Source organism: Coenobita brevimanus, chromosome 14, assembly GCF_032717465.1.
Source record: "Coenobita brevimanus isolate Jiangsu-jjx chromosome 14, ASM3271746v2, whole genome shotgun sequence".
NCBI lineage: Eukaryota > Metazoa > Arthropoda > Malacostraca > Decapoda > Coenobitidae > Coenobita > Coenobita brevimanus.
Genome location: NC_136967.1, coordinates 58776197 through 58796247, shown reverse-complemented (window position 1 = coordinate 58796247; position 20051 = coordinate 58776197). Strand labels below are relative to the sequence as shown.

The window sequence follows — 20051 nt, the reverse complement described above, 5'->3', positions numbered from 1 at the left end:
GAGTACATGATGGTAACCATGTGACACTCCACTTTTGAGACAAGGATGTACTTTATCAACTTTCATAATCAGCTTGATATTTATGCACTTTTCTCTTCCAGTATCTGTATTCTGTAAACAAGCACTTAATATCAAGCTCAAATTAAAACCATTCTTAAAATTCCACTCAATCCTGAGTAGCGGTATTTTCTATCTATCTATCTATTGCCAGAAGCCTCAATCCCATTTGGGGTGGCCACAAACAAATTGCCTCCAAGTCGCCCTGTCTCCCGCCATTTCACTGCCCCGCTCCCAACTCACACCCCCCTCTCTCATATACCTCTCCACCCCATCCCTCCATCTCATCCTCGGCCTCCCCCTCCCTCTTCCCCCCTCCAACTCACTCACATACACTCCCTTCATCAGTCTTTCACCCTCCATCCTCTCCACATGGCCAAACCACCTCAGTGTGTTCCTCATAACGCTTCCTATCACATCCACATCCACACCACAGCGCTCCTTTATATCCTCATTCGTCAGCCTGTCTCTCCATGTGACTCCACAGGCTGCTCTTAGATAACTCATTTCCACTGCTCTCACTCTTGACTTGTGTCCTTCCAACAACGTCCAAGCTTCACTTCCGTACATGGTGGTATTTTCACTCCTTTAAAGTTTCTTGCAAATCATAAAACTCCTGCTTTAACATTAACACTAAGGTCAACAATACCCTTTTCTACTCACTGGAACTGGTAATTCCATTGATGGCTATTTATAAGATGTACTTGTGCAGTTACAGTAGCACAAAAACATTTGAGCTGAGTTGTATCTGTGATGTGGAAGGCAGGAAAAGTGATGTAAACAATATAATTGGCCTAACTGGCCTGAGTCATCATACACAGTAAAGAAAGTTTTATATTTTTCTTGTAAGCCAAATATCATATATCTCTTTGTATGGTATATTGTAGTGAGGCAGCTGCATATCACATTCAAAGCTTCTTGACCACATTAGTGTTAATATTAAATTGAAAGAGTATGAAAAACTAAAGAATTTTTTCTTACGTCAATTGCAACAGAGATTCATGAAGAACCTCGATAAATACAATCCCTCAGCCAAAACACATTCAAATAGGATAGACGGGAAGAGAATCAACCATATGGCATGGCATGCCAAGTTAATATTTGCATGCAGTCAAGTGCAATCCATTTTTTTAAATTATTTGTTAAGTATTGTACCAATATTATTCTTTTTAAAGTCCCCTCTGAATCTAATGGTTGGCTGAAGTTGCTGGATGTCTGAGTGACAGTTAAATGGCACTCAGACATCCGGCTATATCTGAATGGAGTTATGAGACTGGTTCAAAGTTAGGTTGTGGAAAGAGGGGAGCAGATGGTGATGAATGATGAAGGGTGAAATATCTCATATCTGATGTATGAAAATTATGTTTTGATGTCTGCCAATAGAGAACAAGAGCTCTTCAGACTGATTTAGAGCTTTGTGAGTGTCTGTTAGCATCCTGTTTGGAAAGTAAATGTAAATGAGAGAAAAATATAGGAAACTATGAAAGATGTCTCTTAACCTGATGTGCTAATGAAGCCATTTCATTATTTCTGGCATGCTTTTCAATCACCCTGTTTTGCCACATCATTAAAAATGGTTTACAGTATTATCAAAACTTGGATTTGGTATGCCACAAGCACTGAAATAATTCTAAAATATGCCATAAAAGAAATAAGGTTCTGGGGTATTGTTTTACTTTATGGAAAATGGATATGGGTCTACTACATTCAGACTCAATGATATGCCATGAATATTTGCCAAGTGTGTCAATTCCACACCTCACATAAACATCATATGGAAAGCTTCCTCTTAATAGTTACTGCAATATCATACCTGTGAGTGACACAGTGAGCAGCGCTTAAGACATATTTCGGTGTTATGAGGATCCCATCACAGACCCAAGTGATCTGACCTCGATGCTTCAGACGACCAACAGCTGCCTGGGATAGTAATTCACCTCAGATACACAGTGGCTTATTTTGACACAACATAAATAGAAAATATCTGGACAAATCTTGACTCCTCTAAACACAAGAGTCAAGTGTTAATGTAGGGTTCTGCACACTCAGAGCCAGCACACTCAATCAAAAACCCACTTTCAAAATCTAAAGTGTTAAATAACCCTTTGATATGACCCCAACCTGACTACTAAAGACCCTCTATGATCTTAACTACACAACAGATATGCTTCCTAAGGACACAGCCCACTGCTCAGAGGTAAAGCAGTCCTACAAGGTATATTAAAGAGGTGTAAAGAAATAGAAGACAAGTGGGAAAAACTCACTCATCTCCTAAAAACCCTTTATGATCTAAACTATAATACAGTGTAGTGATATACTTTTGTAAGGGCACAGTCAACTGTATATAGGTAAAGTACATATAAAGCAATGACAGAGGTCTAAAGGAATAAAAGGGGAAAAACCTAACTGCACCTAATAGCTAAGGTTATTAACAAAAATCTTTAATAGGACAGTCTCATATAATTATAAAGAAACAGCTAAATGACAAAGCTTGGTTTAATGAGAACCACAAGAATGCTCAGCAGAATACACAGACTGTATTTTGAATGCAGACTCATTTCTATACATGGTTTTGCAGGGAGAACAATTCAAGATTGCATTCAGAGGCCCAGAGTTATAATCTTTAGCTGAGACTGAGTACAATAATCTTTTTAAAACACAGACTGACCTCTGTTATTAAACCAAACAAATGGTGGCGTGCTACGAAAAAGTCTGTTTGGTACTGATAACTCTCAGCCACTATTATGCAGACCAAATGCTTCAGTTACATATGACCCTTGTGAGAAGCAGAACTACTGTGATCCCTTGGTGATTGTGCATAACTGGCACTGAGCCTAGTGTGGAATAATGAAAGCACAGAACCTATGGGATTTATCATGACTGGTACCAAGCACCTCACATGTAAACCCCCTATACAACAATTTATACCCACTATATACAGTACATACATATAGTTGTAGTAAGTAAGGCTGAAGAGTGTAATTGTAAATGTGTATAAAGGGAAGGGTGATGCCCTGGAAAGAGGGAATTATAGAGGTATAAAGCTTTTAGATCAGATAATGAAGGTAATGGAGAGAGTTTTAGAAGGTATGATTAGAGAAAGAGTGAATATTGATGAGATGCAGTTTGGGTTTATGCCAGGTAGGGGGACCACTGATGCCATATTCATTGTTCGACAGCTTCAGGAAAAATATATTGGTAGGAGAAGGGATCTTTATTTTGTTTTTGTTGATTTGGAAAAGGCCTTTGACAGAGTCCCTAGAGAGGTGGTGAAGTGGGCAATGAGAAAGCTTGGCTTGGAGGAGTGGCTGGTTAGGGTGGTTATGGCCATGTATGTGGGTGCTCACATCCAGGTGAGAGTGAATGGAGATTTGAGTGATGAGTTTTCCGTGAATGTTGGTGTGCATCAGGGGTCAGTCTTGAGTCCCATGTTGTTTATCATGGTACTTGAAGCCCTTTCACGTGACTTTAGAAACGGACTCCCGTGGGAGTTGTTGTATGCTGATGACTTGGTGTTGATTGCAGAGAATGAAAGGGAGGCGGAGGAAAGGTTTAGGAAGTGGAGAGATGGTATGGGGCAAAAGGGTTTCAGGGTAAATGCAGATAAAACAAAAGTGATGATATCTAGGGTTGGTGGCGGTACTGTCAAAGACGAGGGAGAGTGGCCATGTGCAGTTTGCCACAAGGGCGTGGGAAGTAATTCCATCTTGTGCGGTGTGTGTGATAAATGGGTGCATAAGAGATGTAGTGGTATCAGAGGTAGACTGCGAGATAATGCTGATTTTATGTGTACGGCGTGCCGGGGTGAGCAGGTGGAGATCGTCAGACGTGAAAGAATTGAACTTGCTGGTGAATCTCTTGAGTGTGTGGAAGAGTTTTGTTATTTAGGAGACATGTTGTGTGCTGGAGGTGGGGCTGGAGCTAGCTCTGTGGCTAGGGTGAGAAGTGGTTGGAAGAAGTTCAGGGAGCTCTTGCCTCTCCTGACATTGAGGGGGCTCTCCCTACGTGCTAAGGGGTCTTTGTATGCAGCGTGTGTTAGGAGTGTAATGCTGTATGGCAGTGAGACCTGGGCAGTGAAGGAGGAAGACATTCGCCGGCTCAGACGTACAGAAATGACAATGATTAGGTGGATGTGCAGTGCGTCCCTGCGTCCAAGGCCTGGAGGGGCTGGGTTTACAATGGAAGAGTTGAGAGGTAGGATGGGACTGGAGTGTATTGGTGTTGTGATGAGGAGAGGTAGATTGAGGTGGTTTGGACATGTGGAGAGGATGGGGGATGATAGTTGGGTGAGGAAGGTGAGAAGTGTTAATATTGGGGGTGGGGTTATGAGGGGTAGACCGAGAAAGACATGGGACGAGGTCATTAAGTGTGACCTTAGGGTTAAGGGACTGAACAGGGAGGCTGCAATGGATCGTGCAGCATGGAGAGCCGCCATTAGGTGACCAAGGCCGACACATGCAAGCATGTTGGAGCCTTTAAAAACGAAAACGAAGTACCAGAAACACACATAGGCATGGTCAGTTAACAGAAACTGATGAAAAGGACACAATAAGGAGGAAACATATACCACAGAGAGACCTATAATGAGCTTGAGGTAAGGGGTTCTGAGGCTAGAGGATAGGGATATGGTGGTCTCCACCACCTGGGATTAACTCCTCCAGTAGGGCCTCATCTCTGAACCCCTCAGTCATCAGAAACCACACATACTGCACCAACACTGTCAGCAAAAAACCAGCTCTGGTGTGCAATAATGATGTTCTTAACAAAAAAAAAAAAAAAAAAAAAAAAAAAAAAAAAGCATGATAATGGCAGAATTGCAGATTATCATACTGCAGTGATTATGAAAACCACTATAACCAAGTGCATGATAACCTTGGGATCACTGTACTGGTTTCTGTTTCCAAGAGTAAACAGAATGACATGCAGCTGCACTGCCTCATCCTTGCTTTGCTGAACCTAAGCCTACATCCTTTACCTTTACAATCAATCCATTGACTTATGTAATCTTTTTAATTATTTGGATTCCTTTGGTGGGACTGACTCATATATATCTTTTCCTCTCTATCTTCTGATGGGATAAGCAACCTGTCAGCATCCAGACTACTGCAGTTCCTGGAATTTAAATCTGTCATGGAATTTTTCCAACACACTGGCACAGTGTTAATATTATTCCTATTCCACATGGATCAACTACTACTGTTAACCACGATAATATACTTAACTCCATTACTCTGGTTTTATCTAAGGTTTTTGAGCAAAGCGCTGGCCAGAGGGACTCTCAGCTCTTATTAATACAATAAATTTAATTTTCATCCACCAAACCAGTTTGGATTTAGGAACAACTTAGGTACCAGTGATGCTCTTATTGTTGTAACTCATGATCAAAAGGCTTTATAGGACATTGGACTTGAGTGAATATTACTGTAAATTCTCTAGATTTTAGTTCTTCATTGTAACTCATGATCTAAAGGCTTTACAGGACATGGGACTTGAGTGAATATTACTGTAAATTCTCTAGATATTAGCTCTTCATCCAACTTAATCATAAGCCATCATAAATCAAAAGTGAGTCCTATTATGATAAATTATGAGATATTAACCATATCAGACATGCCAAAGTTACAAATGTTCACAAGGGTGTTGGGAACACATCCCTTGCAAATTCTGAGGTAAAACTGTACCTTCTTTCACATTCAGATAATTCATCAGGATTACCCTTTTAAATATCCAAATGCTAAGAATATTTCTGTTTGGTTTTCATAATTATGGTGTTTTTACAGGACATCTCTCCTTTCCTCTGAGTTAAGTTCTGCTGATGCCCTAATCACCACCACCACAATGTTTGTGTATGGTGGTAATGGATAATTTATGCTGATCTTCCTTAAGTGGCTGAACAATTACTATAAAGTCTATCTATCTATCAATTCCCAGATGCCTCAATCCCGTTCAGGGTGGCCACAAACAAATCACCTCCACGTCACCCTGTCCCCCGCCATTTCACTACCCTGCTCCCAACTCACACCCCCCTCTCTCATATACCTCTCCACCCCATCCCTCCATCTCATCCTCGGCCTCCCCCTCCCTCTCCCCCCCTCCACCTCACTCACTGTAAAAAATACTCATAGTACTTTATCACTACTTACCATCCAAGGCCAAGAGTTGGGTGTTGCCTCCTTGCCTCCCACCACATCGCCTCTCACTGGCGGCCTTGTCTGCCCATGCCGTCGTCCACACTCTGGTGATGCTCAACACATAAATCTTTTGAAAAAGATCATACAGTACATAACGAAAGATATCTTCATCTGTATGCCTTCAGACTACTTTACAATGCAATCATCAAACTGCCTTCTAATTTAAGAGTGATATACCATTTATATTTTATATCTTATCATAACAGTATACCACATCTCTTCCCAAACACCATCTTCTCACAAACATACAAAGTGTTTGTCAGTCTCTAAGGTGATGAATAAATTCACACTATCCCTAGACCTCACAAACCATGCTCTCCCAATCAAGGTGATAAAAACTCCTTGAAACTAGACTACACAGATGCATGATAAAGACAGAACATTAAGCAAGCACAGACAAATAGAAGAAAAAAACAAAAATGCAGTGGCAAGGAGAAAGACATCACCAAAGACATGGGGATACCTGTGCTTCTGAGAGGAAGCATAGGATGCTTCTGTACAGCATTTCACCAGGACACATGAAATATCGTACCCTTTTCTCAACTCCCCAAAGTCAAAAGGTTATGATTCTCTTATCCATTTTAACAACTGCAAGGAGGCTAAAGATGGCTACAAGTCCAGATGACTGGGAGCCCAACTTTTACAGCTGCTTCCATGATGAGAGCAAAGAGTGAAAAAGAAGGAACTTTTAATTACCCAACCATTACTGCCACTACCTCCCTCTGTCCAGATTTTCAGAACTGTGACAAGAACAATGCACTCCAGATATATGTGTGTACTGTATGTGGTTGGTCTGAATAGTGTACTGAGAAGGCACCAAGGTTTGCTAAAAGTACCAGATCTTGAATATGTATGCTTGGGAACTAATCTGATTACTTCATTTATGGCACATGAAAAATGATCTGGACAATTAACTTACCAAACAAGGCACTTCAGCAAATATTAAAAATATATATGCCGAAAGCAACAATGTACAATACAGTATAATACAATAATAATAATAATAGTAATAATAATAATAATAACAACAATAATAATAAATTAACTGAACGGCTATACTGTTAGGCAACAAAGCTTAGAAGTATATTTCCCATCCACTAATGAATCATGTTACGGCACTGTACTCTGACAGAGGGCTTGTTTATATCATTAAAGGAATATACGTAGAGGTGTATGGTATATAGGAGGACTGCTGGGCCTTGATAGCAGGCTGTGAAGCCTATGCCCAGAGTCGAACACATTAAAAAAAAAAAAAAAAAAAAATACATTGGTAACACCATCAAGATTACTGTAACTGATACAAGAAACTTCATCTTCAGGCAAGCTAATAATAATTAAGTGCATCTTACCAAAATTTATTTTTGGTGGGCTTATGGAGGGGTGAGATGCGGTGGGTTTTGGCTGTTCCCTTGCTGTTGAATAAATAAATAAATAAAATAAATAGCAAAAATGCTCATGTAATGCCACTCAGGGATGAGTGAGGTTAGTCACTCTCATCTTAAATGTCAGAACCAACTTGCCTAGCCCCGGGCTCCTGCGCTCCTCATGGGGCAATGTAGGATTGGATGATGAATGAATGAAAATGAATAAAAATGAGGGTAATGAAGGGCCCCAAACACTTTTCCAGATAGAGAAAGATCTTTAGGAGTGGTCCTGTTTGCCAATCATTCATTAATGTTTTTCAGTTACAAGATGTTTCATTCCCATACAGACTTTACCCTAGCTTCATACTATGGCCCTGATGGTTCTGCATCTAGCTTGCATATCTGTGCATGTTTTCTAATACTGATAAAGAGATGGAAACACCCACTATGAAGGACAGCAGTATATCTGTGACCATTACAGGCCTTAACTGGAGGTCAGGGAAGACTATGTTAAGACCTGGGAAGGATAAGGCTTCCGTGTGGGCAACTGTCATTATAAGTCATCATGTTTTATGCTTAATAACTAGTGATTATAATAATAAATATACTAGCAAAACTTCAGTCTGTGTTGAATAGGGCAGCATGGCTTATCTTTGGTCTCCCCCGAGAACCTCGACTACCCCATTCCTAATTGAGCTGCATTGGTTACCAGTAAAGGCTAGAATGGAATTTAACTGTGTCTTATTATATTCAAGGTTCTTAAGTTTTGTGAACTGATGTATCTTGCTGAATTGTTAAAACTCCGACTGGCACATCCAGGTGTGATGTTTCGTAGTGAAGATGATTCCTTGCGTCTTGACGAGCCTGGAGCAATTTACTGGTCATCTTTCTCTGATCATTCTTTTGTGTACAGAGCCCCTAGATTATATAACAGATTGCCATTTTCCAGGAGACAACTCTTTTCTGCTGCATCCTCGAAGAGACAACTGAAAGCATTTCTTTTTTTCAAAATGCTAGGACTAAGAAGGAGGTGCTATGAAGGATGATAAGAGGGTTTAAGCATTGTCACTTTCACATTTTTTTACTAATGAAGTTTGTATTGCATATGAGAGATGTCACAATTCTTGTAATTGTAAAAATAATGTATATGTGTCAAGTGTTAGTGAACTCCCTATGGAAGTACTGGTGCTTTTGAGAAACAAAAGACCAGATTATTATTATTATTATTATTATTATTATTATTATTATTATTATTATTATTATTATTATTATAAGACCAGAGATGGATAAAGCTTTTGTGCAAACAACTATCATATTATAAGCCATCATGTTTTATGCTTAATTACTACTGTGTGGTGCCTAAGGTAACTATGAACTTTGATGACATTTGATTTGAAACTAGGTTGGGTGAAAGTACTCAACAGTGCAAACCTTGTGATTTCTGGCAATGTATTTGCATTGCACCCATGTTATTACATAATTAGCATATGTTAAAATAACTTACGGTTGAGGTTTTTGGCAATAGAACCCTATTGTACATTGAGGGATATATCTGTATGTCCATGTGATTTTCTTATCAGACTCGGAGTTGAGCAGGGTAAAGGAGGGGACAGCAGGAAGTGAAGAAGGAGAGGGATGGAAGGGGAGAGGAGGAACTATGGCAAGGGAGGAGAGGGGAGCGGAGAGTGGGAAGTGAAACAGGGAGGGGAAGGGAGAGGAGGAAGTAAAGCGGGGGAAGGATGGAAAAGGAAAGGAGGAACTGAGGCAGTGGAGGGAAGGGGAGGGGAGGAGAAAGGAGGGGAGGGAAAAGGAGATAGTGAAGCACAGGAGGGATGGAAGGGGAAAGAAGGAACTGAGGAAAGGGAAGGGATGTGAAGGGAGAGCAGGAAGTGAAATAGGGGAAGGAAAGGGAAGGATGATGAGAAAGTGGCGCAAGGGAGGCGATGGGAAAGGAGGGATTGAAGGTGAGAAGGGGAGGCGATGGCAGGGAGTGAAGCAGAGAAGAATAAGAGAGTATGAAGCATGGTAGGGAAGTGGGGAGAGTGAAGCAGGAGAGTAAAAGGTGGGAGGGAGTGAAGCAGGGGAGTAAAAAGTGGAAGGGAATGAAGCAAGGGAGTGAAGCAGGGGAGACAAGGTGAGAGGGGGTGAAGCAGGGGAGTAAAAGGAGGGGGGAGTGAGACAGGAAAGTAAAAGGTGGGAGTGAAGCAGGGAAGTGAAGCAGGGGAGTAAAAGGCAGGAGGGAATGAAGCAGGGGAGTAAAAGGAGGGAGGGAGTGAAGCGGGGGTGTAAAAGGTGGGAGGAAGTGAAGCAGGGGAGTGAAAGATGGGAAGGAGTGAAGCAGGGGAGTAAAAAAGGTGGGAGGGAATGAAGCAGGGCAGTGAAGCAGGAGAGCAAAATGTGGGAGGGAATGATGCAGGGGAGTAAAAGGTGGGAGGAAGTGAAGCAGGGAAGTGAAAGGTGGGAGGGAGTGAAGCAGGGGAGTAAAAGGTGGGAGGGAGTGAAGCAGGGGAGTTAAAAGGTGGCAGGGAGTGAAGCAGGGGAGTAAATGGAGGGGGGAGTGAGACAGGGGAGTAAAAGGCGGGAAGGAGTGAAGCAGGGGAGCAAAATGTGGAAGGGAATGAAGCAGGGAAGTAAAAGGTGGGAGGAAGTGAAGCAGGGGAGTAAGAGGTGGAAGGGAGTGAAGCAGGGGAGTAAAAGGTGGAAGGGAGTGAAGCAGGAGAGCAAAAAGAGAGGGGGAGTGAGGCAGGGGAGTAAAGGGAGGGCGGGAATGAAGCAGGAGAGGAGATAAGCAAGGGAGGCAGTGAAGCAGAGGAGTAATGGGAGCGAGGGGGTGAAGCAGGGAAGACAAGGGTGTGAAGCAGGGGATAGGAGAGTGTGCAGCAGAGAATGAATGGGAGAGAGTGATGCAGGGAGCGAAGGAGTGATGCAAGGAGAGGAGGGAGTGAAGCAGGGAAGAGAAAGGAAGTGATGCATAAAGGGGAGGAAAGGAAGTGAAGCAGGGAGGGGTGGAAAGGAAGTGAATCAAGGAGGGGAGGGAAGGAAGTGAAACAGTGAGGGGGGGAAGGGAAGAAGGTGAAACAGGGAGGGGAGTAATAGAAAAGAAGCAGGGAAGGTACAGACGGAATTTGAAGTAAGAATAAATTGAAATTGGAAGGGACCAACTAAACCGCACCCCCCTCTCCCAACACACACACTTACAGCTTGGCCTTGGGCAGCAGACGATGGGTGCTGCACCTCGGAAACCACAGATGGCTGGCCGGGTTCTCCTGAAGGTGGCCACAACAGCAGGACAGGAAAAGAGCTCACGGCACTCCCCTGGACCTCCGCCTTTGGCCACACATGACCTATTCACACCCCTGTTTCCACTGAAGTTTATGGCTGCAACACATATGGTACTCTCATCAATAACAAATATGTATTCACCAAAAACAAGTCTCTCTCTCTCTCTCTGGAAAAGCATATTAATAGGATAACTGGAAGGGCATACAGACTGTTGAACATCAACATTTTCAGTTTTCCACCTGTTATCCACTTACCGAATGAAGAGCAATAAAAAGTGATGTACAAGTGAATGAATACATGCCTCTTAGAGCTGAACTTAAAAGGGTTAAATGATTCAAGGAAGTGTGATCAGTTTTATCCTGATCTCCACTGATTCACCTGATTGTTCAAGGAAGCAAAGCAAACGAAAACACTATACTTCAGCCGAGATCTGGTGTGAAAAATTCTTGCCACATATGGCGTGTACATAATTTCTCTGATTGAGGGGAACTAAAACTTTTCCTTATCAGCTATTGTTCCAATCATGGCACATCATACCATTCCGAAATTGTCATAATAACTGCCTTCCCATGGTACGTACCAGACTTCATCCTCCGAAAGGGCCAAATATAGCTGAAAAATGCCTAAGACATTTCCACTATCAAAGAACAGAGCACGAAAACTTTCCTCTGTTTCCCCCAGTGTCAAAGACATTTCCACTATTAAAGAACTGAGCACCTAATTTTTTTTTCCCTCTCCCCCTACTATTAGATCAATCATGGCATGACATAGCTTTCTGAAACTCTTGAAAACTACCTTCCAGTGGCACCAATCATTTTTCAAGACAGTGCCAAATACAGCCCCAAAAGGCCAAAAATACAAATTTGCTCGTTCAGAGACACTTCACACCTGGGGTGTGGACACCTGTTTCTTAATATAAATAAAATACAACGTAATGCAATGAAAGTAAATAATAATAATAATAATAATAATAATAATAATAATAATAACAATCCATCCATCATCCAATCCTACGTTGCCTCATGAGAAGCGTAGGAGCCCGGGACTAGGCAGCTGGTCCTGACATTTAAGAGGAGAGTGACCAGCCTCAATCATCTCTGAGTGGCATTACATGCTTCACCGGCTCAATCCGATTGGAGCGCAATAATTACTCACTAAACCACCAGGCGCCAAAATGTGGTTATATGGTTACCACCCAGCGTAGTAAATGGTTTCCTGGTGTACAGGAAACCATTTGGTTTGTCACTCAGTGTAGAGTCACCCACAGGCAGAAGGAAGAGGAAAGAATGAAGGAACGATAGACAGAAGAGGGAGTGTAAAGTCACCCGTAGGCAGAAGGACGAGGAAAGACAAGGAAAGAAAGACAGAAGAGGATGGAAGGAAAGAAGGATGGAGGAGAGGAAAGGGTAGACACCAAGAGAGCAGCAGTACATTAAGTGGATGGTGAGTGCCCCCACCTACCACAAAATAATAATAATAATAATTTGGGATAATATGATGTTATTTGTTTCTCCTTGCCCCCTTCACTGACCTTGGCCAACGACGAGAGTGGTCGGGGTGAAGAAGAGCAGTACACAACAGGGCAGCTCATACTTCATCATAAACTACCGTACTTGATACGGAATGCCTGAAGCAAACCAAGTGATATAATATGAAAAAACAAATTCAAGTTAATTATCATAAGAAATCTTATGACCTACTGGTTCTTCCTAGATTCTGGAATGTTTACATGACAATAATGTGCTTTGTACATGACATGGCTTGTAAACGAAGGAATAAATATTGAGGGGAAAAAATCCTAAATCATCTATTCCTAACCATACACCCTGGAATGTTTACAAGATAATAATTTCCTTTGTACAGTACAAGACATTGCTCCTACATGCAGGAATAAATATGACTTGAGAAAAACAATCCTACGTCAGTCTATTCTTAACAGTAACATATTCATGCATGTCTCTTTTAACAACCATCTTTCCAACAGCCGGTATGGGTACAGCAGGGACACTTCAATGATGATCTCACCTTTCTTCCTGATTCTTAGTGATCCTACTTCCAGAATTTTAGTGAAACCTCTGACGTTCTATGATGTCCAAAGGCTTCAACTGGATATAGTACAAATCTTTCATTTTCCAACTGCCTTCTTACAGTTTCTATCCTTCTATCAGTGTCTCAAATCTCTGGCTTCCTTTCTGGTCACTATACAGGTGCTGTTACAGGTACCCACTGTTCTATAGGGCTATCAACAGTGGTGTTTCTCAAGATTCTGTCCCATCACCAGCTCTTCCTTCTATTCATCAATGAACTTTTCCGCAATCCACTCGTACACTGATGACTCAACCCTTCACATTTTTACACACTCTTTACAGCAGCCATCACAGCAGTCACTCCAGCGATCATGAAACGGGGCTGACGTAACATACCTGGCTTTGACTTGTCAATCATTTCTGACTAGGGGAAACGAAACCTCATTCTTAATGCAACAAAAACTCAATTACTACATCTCTCACCCCACCAAAATCTTGCACAGGAATTTCCCTTGATATGCAATAGCACACTACTGAGTCCTTTGCTATATCTTAATACCCTTGGCATTTCTTTTTCATGGAACCCATCACAGAAAGATTACACTACCTCTTATGCAAAAACCATTTACAAAAGATTACAGGAAGTATACTAAGCTGACTGTATTATTTTTTTTTAACCACTGCACAGCTGGTGACTCTGTACAAGGGTCTTTGCCCCTGTGTGGAGTACAAGTCACGTTTATTACGGTTAATTTACGACAACTTGCATTGGAAAAACAATAGAAGGCGAGATCTACAAACTGTCAAACAGCCTTTTTCTAATTCCTGGTTGTCCGAAATGGCAAACTGTCCGATTAAATTTGGTTCTGATATGTTGACTAAGGTCGTTAGATGATTTTTGGCTTTACTTTGGGTCTTTGTAAGCAACCTTTTTTCTGAAGATAAATGATAAAAAAAAAAAAAAAAAAAAAAAAGAGGCACATACGCAAGTAACACCAATAACAAAATTTGTGAAATGCATACGTGTATTTACAGTGTTAGATTAATTGTTGTTTTGAATTTGCAGTATCTCTAACACCAAAAAAGAGGTGTGTGTTCGCATATGTGTGTGTGTGTGGGGGAGGGGGGACCGCAAAAGGATGTAGCCTGGGAGCCAAGGGGGCGGCAGCCCGAAAAAGTTTGGGAACCAATGATTTATCTGTATGCCACTGAAAGGGTTACTGGACCTCTGCGGGTAACACACACACACACACACACACACACACACACACAGAGGCTAAATCAATTTTTGTCTATATATTTCTTAACTGTGATATTTCGAAATTTCAGTTTAGCGTATTTAAACCGATATATTCAAAATGATACAACAGAGTTCGGTTGATCTCCGTGGACATGCATGATGAAAAGGCAGAGATAGAGAAATATTGGACACACGGGACAACGGACACCTCTAACAGTACCACCCACCCCAGCCGTATCCACCACCCCAACACATCCAGACAGGTACCCTTTATCCCTCAGACACAGCCTTCATGCAAATCACAAGCACCTCAGACCCCCCCCCCCCGGACAGACCAATGTGCGTGAGGAAAAAATCGCTGGAAGTGAAAGTGTGGCGCTCATAAAATCTACGGCTGCAACCTGACAGGTTTTTATTTAAAAAAGTAGTGACACACACTGGCTTCGGTCGCCCATACAGCTGGGACGAAAATACCTCATGCTTAACTGAAAAGGAAGGCATCTAATGAACATATCCTCTGATTATGACATGAAGTCTTCAATTTACAAATCCAAATAATTATTTCATTTTTGGGTGTCAGGAGTCTGAGGTAAAGAAATCATGACCAAAGATCTTGAGGTCTACCCGTGAATCGAATCCAGAACCTCTCCACTGAAGGACAAGTGTGCAGATACCTTCCCAAACAATGACATGGACGTTACCCTGCCAAGTTGGCAAGCACGATTTGTGTGTGTGTGTGTGTGTGTGTATGTGTGTGTGTGTTTTCAGTATATGTTCGGTAAACAGTGAGATATGACAAAGCGTGGTCCTGTTCCTATGAGCCGATGAAGCGAGGTATTCAAAGTCAAGTTAAGTAAGACGATGACTTACGTTGGACGGGATGTTGTGGCGACGGTGGGCAGAGGCAGATGAGTGTGGCGGTGGTGTGGCTCGGCTGCCTGGATGTGCCAGTGTGAGAGGTCGCAATGACTGACACACACACACACACACACACACACCTTCCCAGAAAGCGTCAGGATACGCAGCAGCCTAACAAGCTTCATCCGCAGTTGTGGGTGTCTTACCGTCTTAAATCATGGTCGTTGAACTTTGTATAAAGTGGTGAGCTCAACACTTCGGTATTTACAGCACAGGGAGCCAGAATTACAGTTACCCCCTTGAGCAGACATTTGTTTCTTTTATTCCTGCTGTCTCCTGGCAACTTTATTCAACTCAGGCGAGACTTTTGGAACCAGTGGGATTAGTTACAAACTTCTTTAACGACCTCGCTACAACAGATTCCTTATAAAAAAAAAAAAAAAAAAAAAAAAAATCGTCTGCAACTTCCAGGAAGACGGATACATCATCATCATTACTCCCTTTGCTACAATAGAGGATTTTGTTTTTCTTTCGCTAACGCCAAACGATTTTACTCACCCTTCATTAACCCTATGAGGAACCGTATGTGCTGGATAACATCGTATTGTGATAACAAGGGTGAAAAATTAAAATACGACATCGTGGTGAAGAGTCTAACTGCGAGTCGGGTCAAAGCAGTGTGTTGAAAATTACCATGTGCATATGCTAAGCCTGGTAAAAGGTCGGAGGGGAGGAGCAAACACAAGTCACAATGAGGTACAGGTCAATATGTGAAAGGAAGGAAGGCCAACAAAAGGAAGTAAGATAACAAGAGGAAGATAAACATGAGGAATATGAGTGAGGATAAGAGAGGCACCAGTAACCCTAACATCATTAATGGTGTAATAGTTAAATATGATGTAACAGCAATGCAACACACGTGCCGCATTGTGTTAAATATTGTCATCCAGGTTTTGAAATTCACACACACACTGAGAATTTCATTAGTAATCCGATACGTTCAATAAATAACAAACATTACCAACAGCATGGAAAAAAAAAAAAGATTTCATATATACATACATGATGAGTCAGTCTTGCTATGTGTGGAAGCCCGAGACTACAGTAGGCTCCCGGTGACACAGTTAATCTCCAGCCGCCTCTTGGAGATTCGAACCGCCCCACGCTGCACATGGCCCTCATTCATCTTCACTGATTCCTTAGACCATTATCGCCTGGCGCCTAAAATCATCATCATCATTACCATCATCACCAACATTCAAACCCATATTCCAAGCTAAAAATGACATGGTAAACTAGGATCGAGAAACAAGGAACAAAAAAAAAGCATAATGCTGAGGAATTATCACCAGCATTCCAACTGACGCAGACCAGAATCATTCACACATCCATCAAAACATCGAAATACCAGCTCCACCTCAAGTATCTGCACGTTTTTTCTTGTCTCTCCCGTATACACACACACACACACACACACACACACACACACACACACACACACACTCAAATTCATCCTCCCTGCCCACCACACCTGTTCTCACCCTCCAACCTACTGACAACCACGCCCTTCACCACCTCATGCACGTCTAAAGGAGGGGTGTGCAGTCCGAACCTGGGTCAAGCCGCCATAACTGTTAGGGTGGCAATCCGTCTTATTGCATAACGTCATGAAAACAACAATCAATATGACTCCTGATTTTCGCATCGTGAACTAAATAGGACAAAATTGGCCCAGTGATAAGTCAGACAATTTAAGACACTGTTATATCAACTCTTTTCAGGGCAGGTCACATCAGCCATAGTCATAGGGAAACTAAACATTTAAGGCCCATTTTCGTTTAATATTAATCAGGTCATGGTCAATCACGGTCAGACATGATCTATTCAGGTTCACCTTGGTCCAATCAGGCCATTTAACCCCTTCACTCTGCAATTAACAGTCAGGTCAATCCTTTAAGCTCACAACACTTGGCCATTATCCGAGCTGAAATGGGTATGGGATCATCCCCAGATCAGAAACAACTACAAACGTACTAGATGCGAGAGCTTCTGGGCCCTTCGTCTAATAGCCTACCCTTTGTGTAGTTTGGTGTGGAAGGGTTATTTTGTGTGGTGGTGTGTGGTGTGGGAAGGATGATAATCTTGTGCGGTGTGGCTTCGCTAAAGCTGTTAAGTCTACGAGCGTTGTATCCAGCATCAGCAAATCGTTATGTGAAGGCCAGACGGACCGAGTCATTCCAAGAGATGTTTTCACGCATAAAAACGAGGGAAGTGCATAGGTATTACGGATGCTGGACATTTAACGACTGAACGGGAAAGCACTTCAAAACAGTTAATTTTACAATTTTCAATTATGTATCCACCATAACTATTTAAACCGGGAGTGAATGAAACTTTGTGATACTGTTAAACTGGTTAACTGCATAGAAAAAAGTTTAAGAAGCACTGACCCACACGCTAAGATTGAGGGGCGGTGACAACAGACTTCTCTAATAAGTTCGGCGTGTGTGTGTGTGTGTGTGTGTAATTCACCGGATCGGTCAGGATCACTTGATGGTCGTGATCGTCAGCTTTTACCCTCCCGGAAGGGAGCTGAGAGCTCATATAGTCCGATCTAAGGGCAAGGCTGTGACCTTCACACACCCACACATCCGTCCCCTTGCTCAAGGGGGACAGTAACCACCCACTTCGTCAGTGAAACTTTTCGCAACCTGAGCGAGGCGCGAACTCCCGTCCACCAGTTGACAGGCGAGAGCGTTACCACTGCACCAGCGAGCGGTGTGTGTGTGTGTGTGTGTGTGTGTGTGAGAGAGAGAGAGAGAGAGAGAGAGAGAGAGAGAGAATGAATTCCCTGAGCTAGGCAACTTGGGCCATATAGCCCAGCTAGGTGACAGGAGAGCGCTACCTCTCGCAGCAGGGAAGCTACCCGGACGGGGCGCGAATTCTCTACTCTTCAGTCTCGAGTCAGGCGCTCTATCACTAAGCCATCTTGCCCCCAGAGAGAGAGAGAGAGAGAGAGAGAGAGAGAGTGAGCGAGTGAGGGGGGGGGGCGGGACAGGGGAGGAGGTGCGGTGGTGTGGCAGGGCGTGGCTATTACACTCTGTGAAGATGGGCACTGTAGGTTGAATATTGTGGGCGTGGCGTTGGTTTAAGTAAAACTTTTCCCAACTCGAACAAAAACAAAACAACACAATACTCACCACCACCATCACCACCACCACCACCAACAAAGACAACATTACCCACCACCACCAACAACAACAACACATTACCCACCACCACTAACAACAACAACAACAAAGTAAAACACGCGACCTCAATTTACTTAAAATTAAAACAAAAAAGCAAAATAATCAGTTACCTTTCCAAGTAGCTCTCTCTCTCTCTCTCTCCCCTACCTACTTGTACTCCTTTTATTCACGGTATATGGGATGTCTTGTGGTGTTAATGACGCCTATATCTAATCCCTCTAATAAAAAGTGTCCCCTAAGCTTAATAATAATAATAATAATAATGCTAAATGAGTACTGGATTGAGGGGGTTACACATAGGGTGAAAAACAAAGAAACTAGAAAGTAAAACCACCAAACTGGGAGACCGACAATACAGACGAAGCAAAGTAGAGAGCAGAGGGAGGAGGAAAGGAGTCAGGGGGTCAAGAGGAGGAATGGCCGCCTATGCAGGATGGGAGGGAGGGAGGAAGGGACGAAGGAGGAAATGGTCTGGTACATGCAGAATGGAAAGGGTGAAGGAAGAGTAGGAATGAGAAGAAGGTGGAGAGGTGAGGAGGAGGGAGGAGATGAGGGAAGACAAGGAAGGAAGTGAGAGTGGAAAGGTGAGGAAGAGGAATAAGATGAAAAGTGAGGAGATGGAATAAACATGATGAAGTGAAAGAGTGAGGGAGGGAGGAAGCCCAGAGTAAGAGTGGGTGAGGAGGTAATACAGCAGACCAGCATGTAAAGCAGGGCCTGAAGAGTAAGGTTAGTAGGCTCGAGATACAGGTGAGGACAAGAATTTACCTAGTATTCACCTCTTCTACTTATCACTTAGATCTATTAGCCAATATTCTATACTGTGACTGGCTTGCAATGTTCCCGTACCCCTAGATGACTCTCTTCTATGTGATGATGCATCAGGAAGGAAAGGGACGGACGTGTTCGAAGTGTGAAGTACGGTAGATGCAGTGGAATAAAGGGTGATTTTTGTCCCTGCCTGTACAAGGTATTCCCGGGGTCGACTGGCTAGGTTGCGCCACCTTTCCACCAACTTCCCTGCCTATCTTCCTCCTTATTACTTACCTCCTCGACACGTATTCTCGTCAGCTTAGGACTCTCCCTAGCACATCTTCCTTAACTGTTTATTTCGACATGTATCACATTGTACTGCATGTTATTTATATATATACGTTAATATTATTCTTACTGTGACCAGATGATCAAGTTTATTGGAGCTAAAAGTGGGACATTGGCGCGCCCGCATATATATATATATATATATATATATATATATATATATATATATATATATATATATATATATATATATATACAGTGACATGTGACATGCAAGTGACAGCGACCGCTGATGCGCTACATCTCACCTTGAAGCTTATTAAACAAACGTCCCAAACGAAGGAACGAACTTCGAACATACCCTACGGTACGGTGAATGGGCCGACCAAAGTTACTACTTATTACTAGTTATTTTACAGGTTTTACATTAACAATTCGATATTTCATCTGGTCTGAATTATACATAATTTTACTAATTCATCATAATCTCATAAAAGAAGGTCATGTTATAATTATCTAATGTAACAGCAATTTTCTAAAAGCGGGACATTAAATCTGCTAAAAAAGCGGGACATATTAGTCACAATTAAAAAGGCGGGACAGACGTCAAAAAAAGCGGGACTGTCCCGCCTACAAGCGGGGCTCTGATCACCTTAATTACACTGTATGTTATTAATATAGACTTCATCGATAATCGCATGGCAAAAACAAGATACAAAAGATCAAGGTTCCGACAAGAA

General features: G+C 42.3%; 1 protein-coding gene across 1 annotated transcript in view; it reads right to left on the bottom strand.

Annotated features, from left to right (window-relative positions):
• The window catches only part of LOC145390417 (clotting factor B-like), a 62488-nt gene that overhangs the window by 19229 nt on the left and 23208 nt on the right, over window positions 1-20051 (bottom strand). The window contains exons 3-6 of the mRNA XM_080265349.1: window positions 10811-10990; window positions 7598-7660; window positions 6201-6292; window positions 1871-1977 (exon numbers count right to left, since the gene is read on the bottom strand). Coding sequence (XP_080121475.1) covers window positions 1871-1977; window positions 6201-6292; window positions 7598-7660; window positions 10811-10990 — 442 coding nt within the window. The remainder of the gene's footprint in view (window positions 1-1870; window positions 1978-6200; window positions 6293-7597; window positions 7661-10810; window positions 10991-20051) is intronic.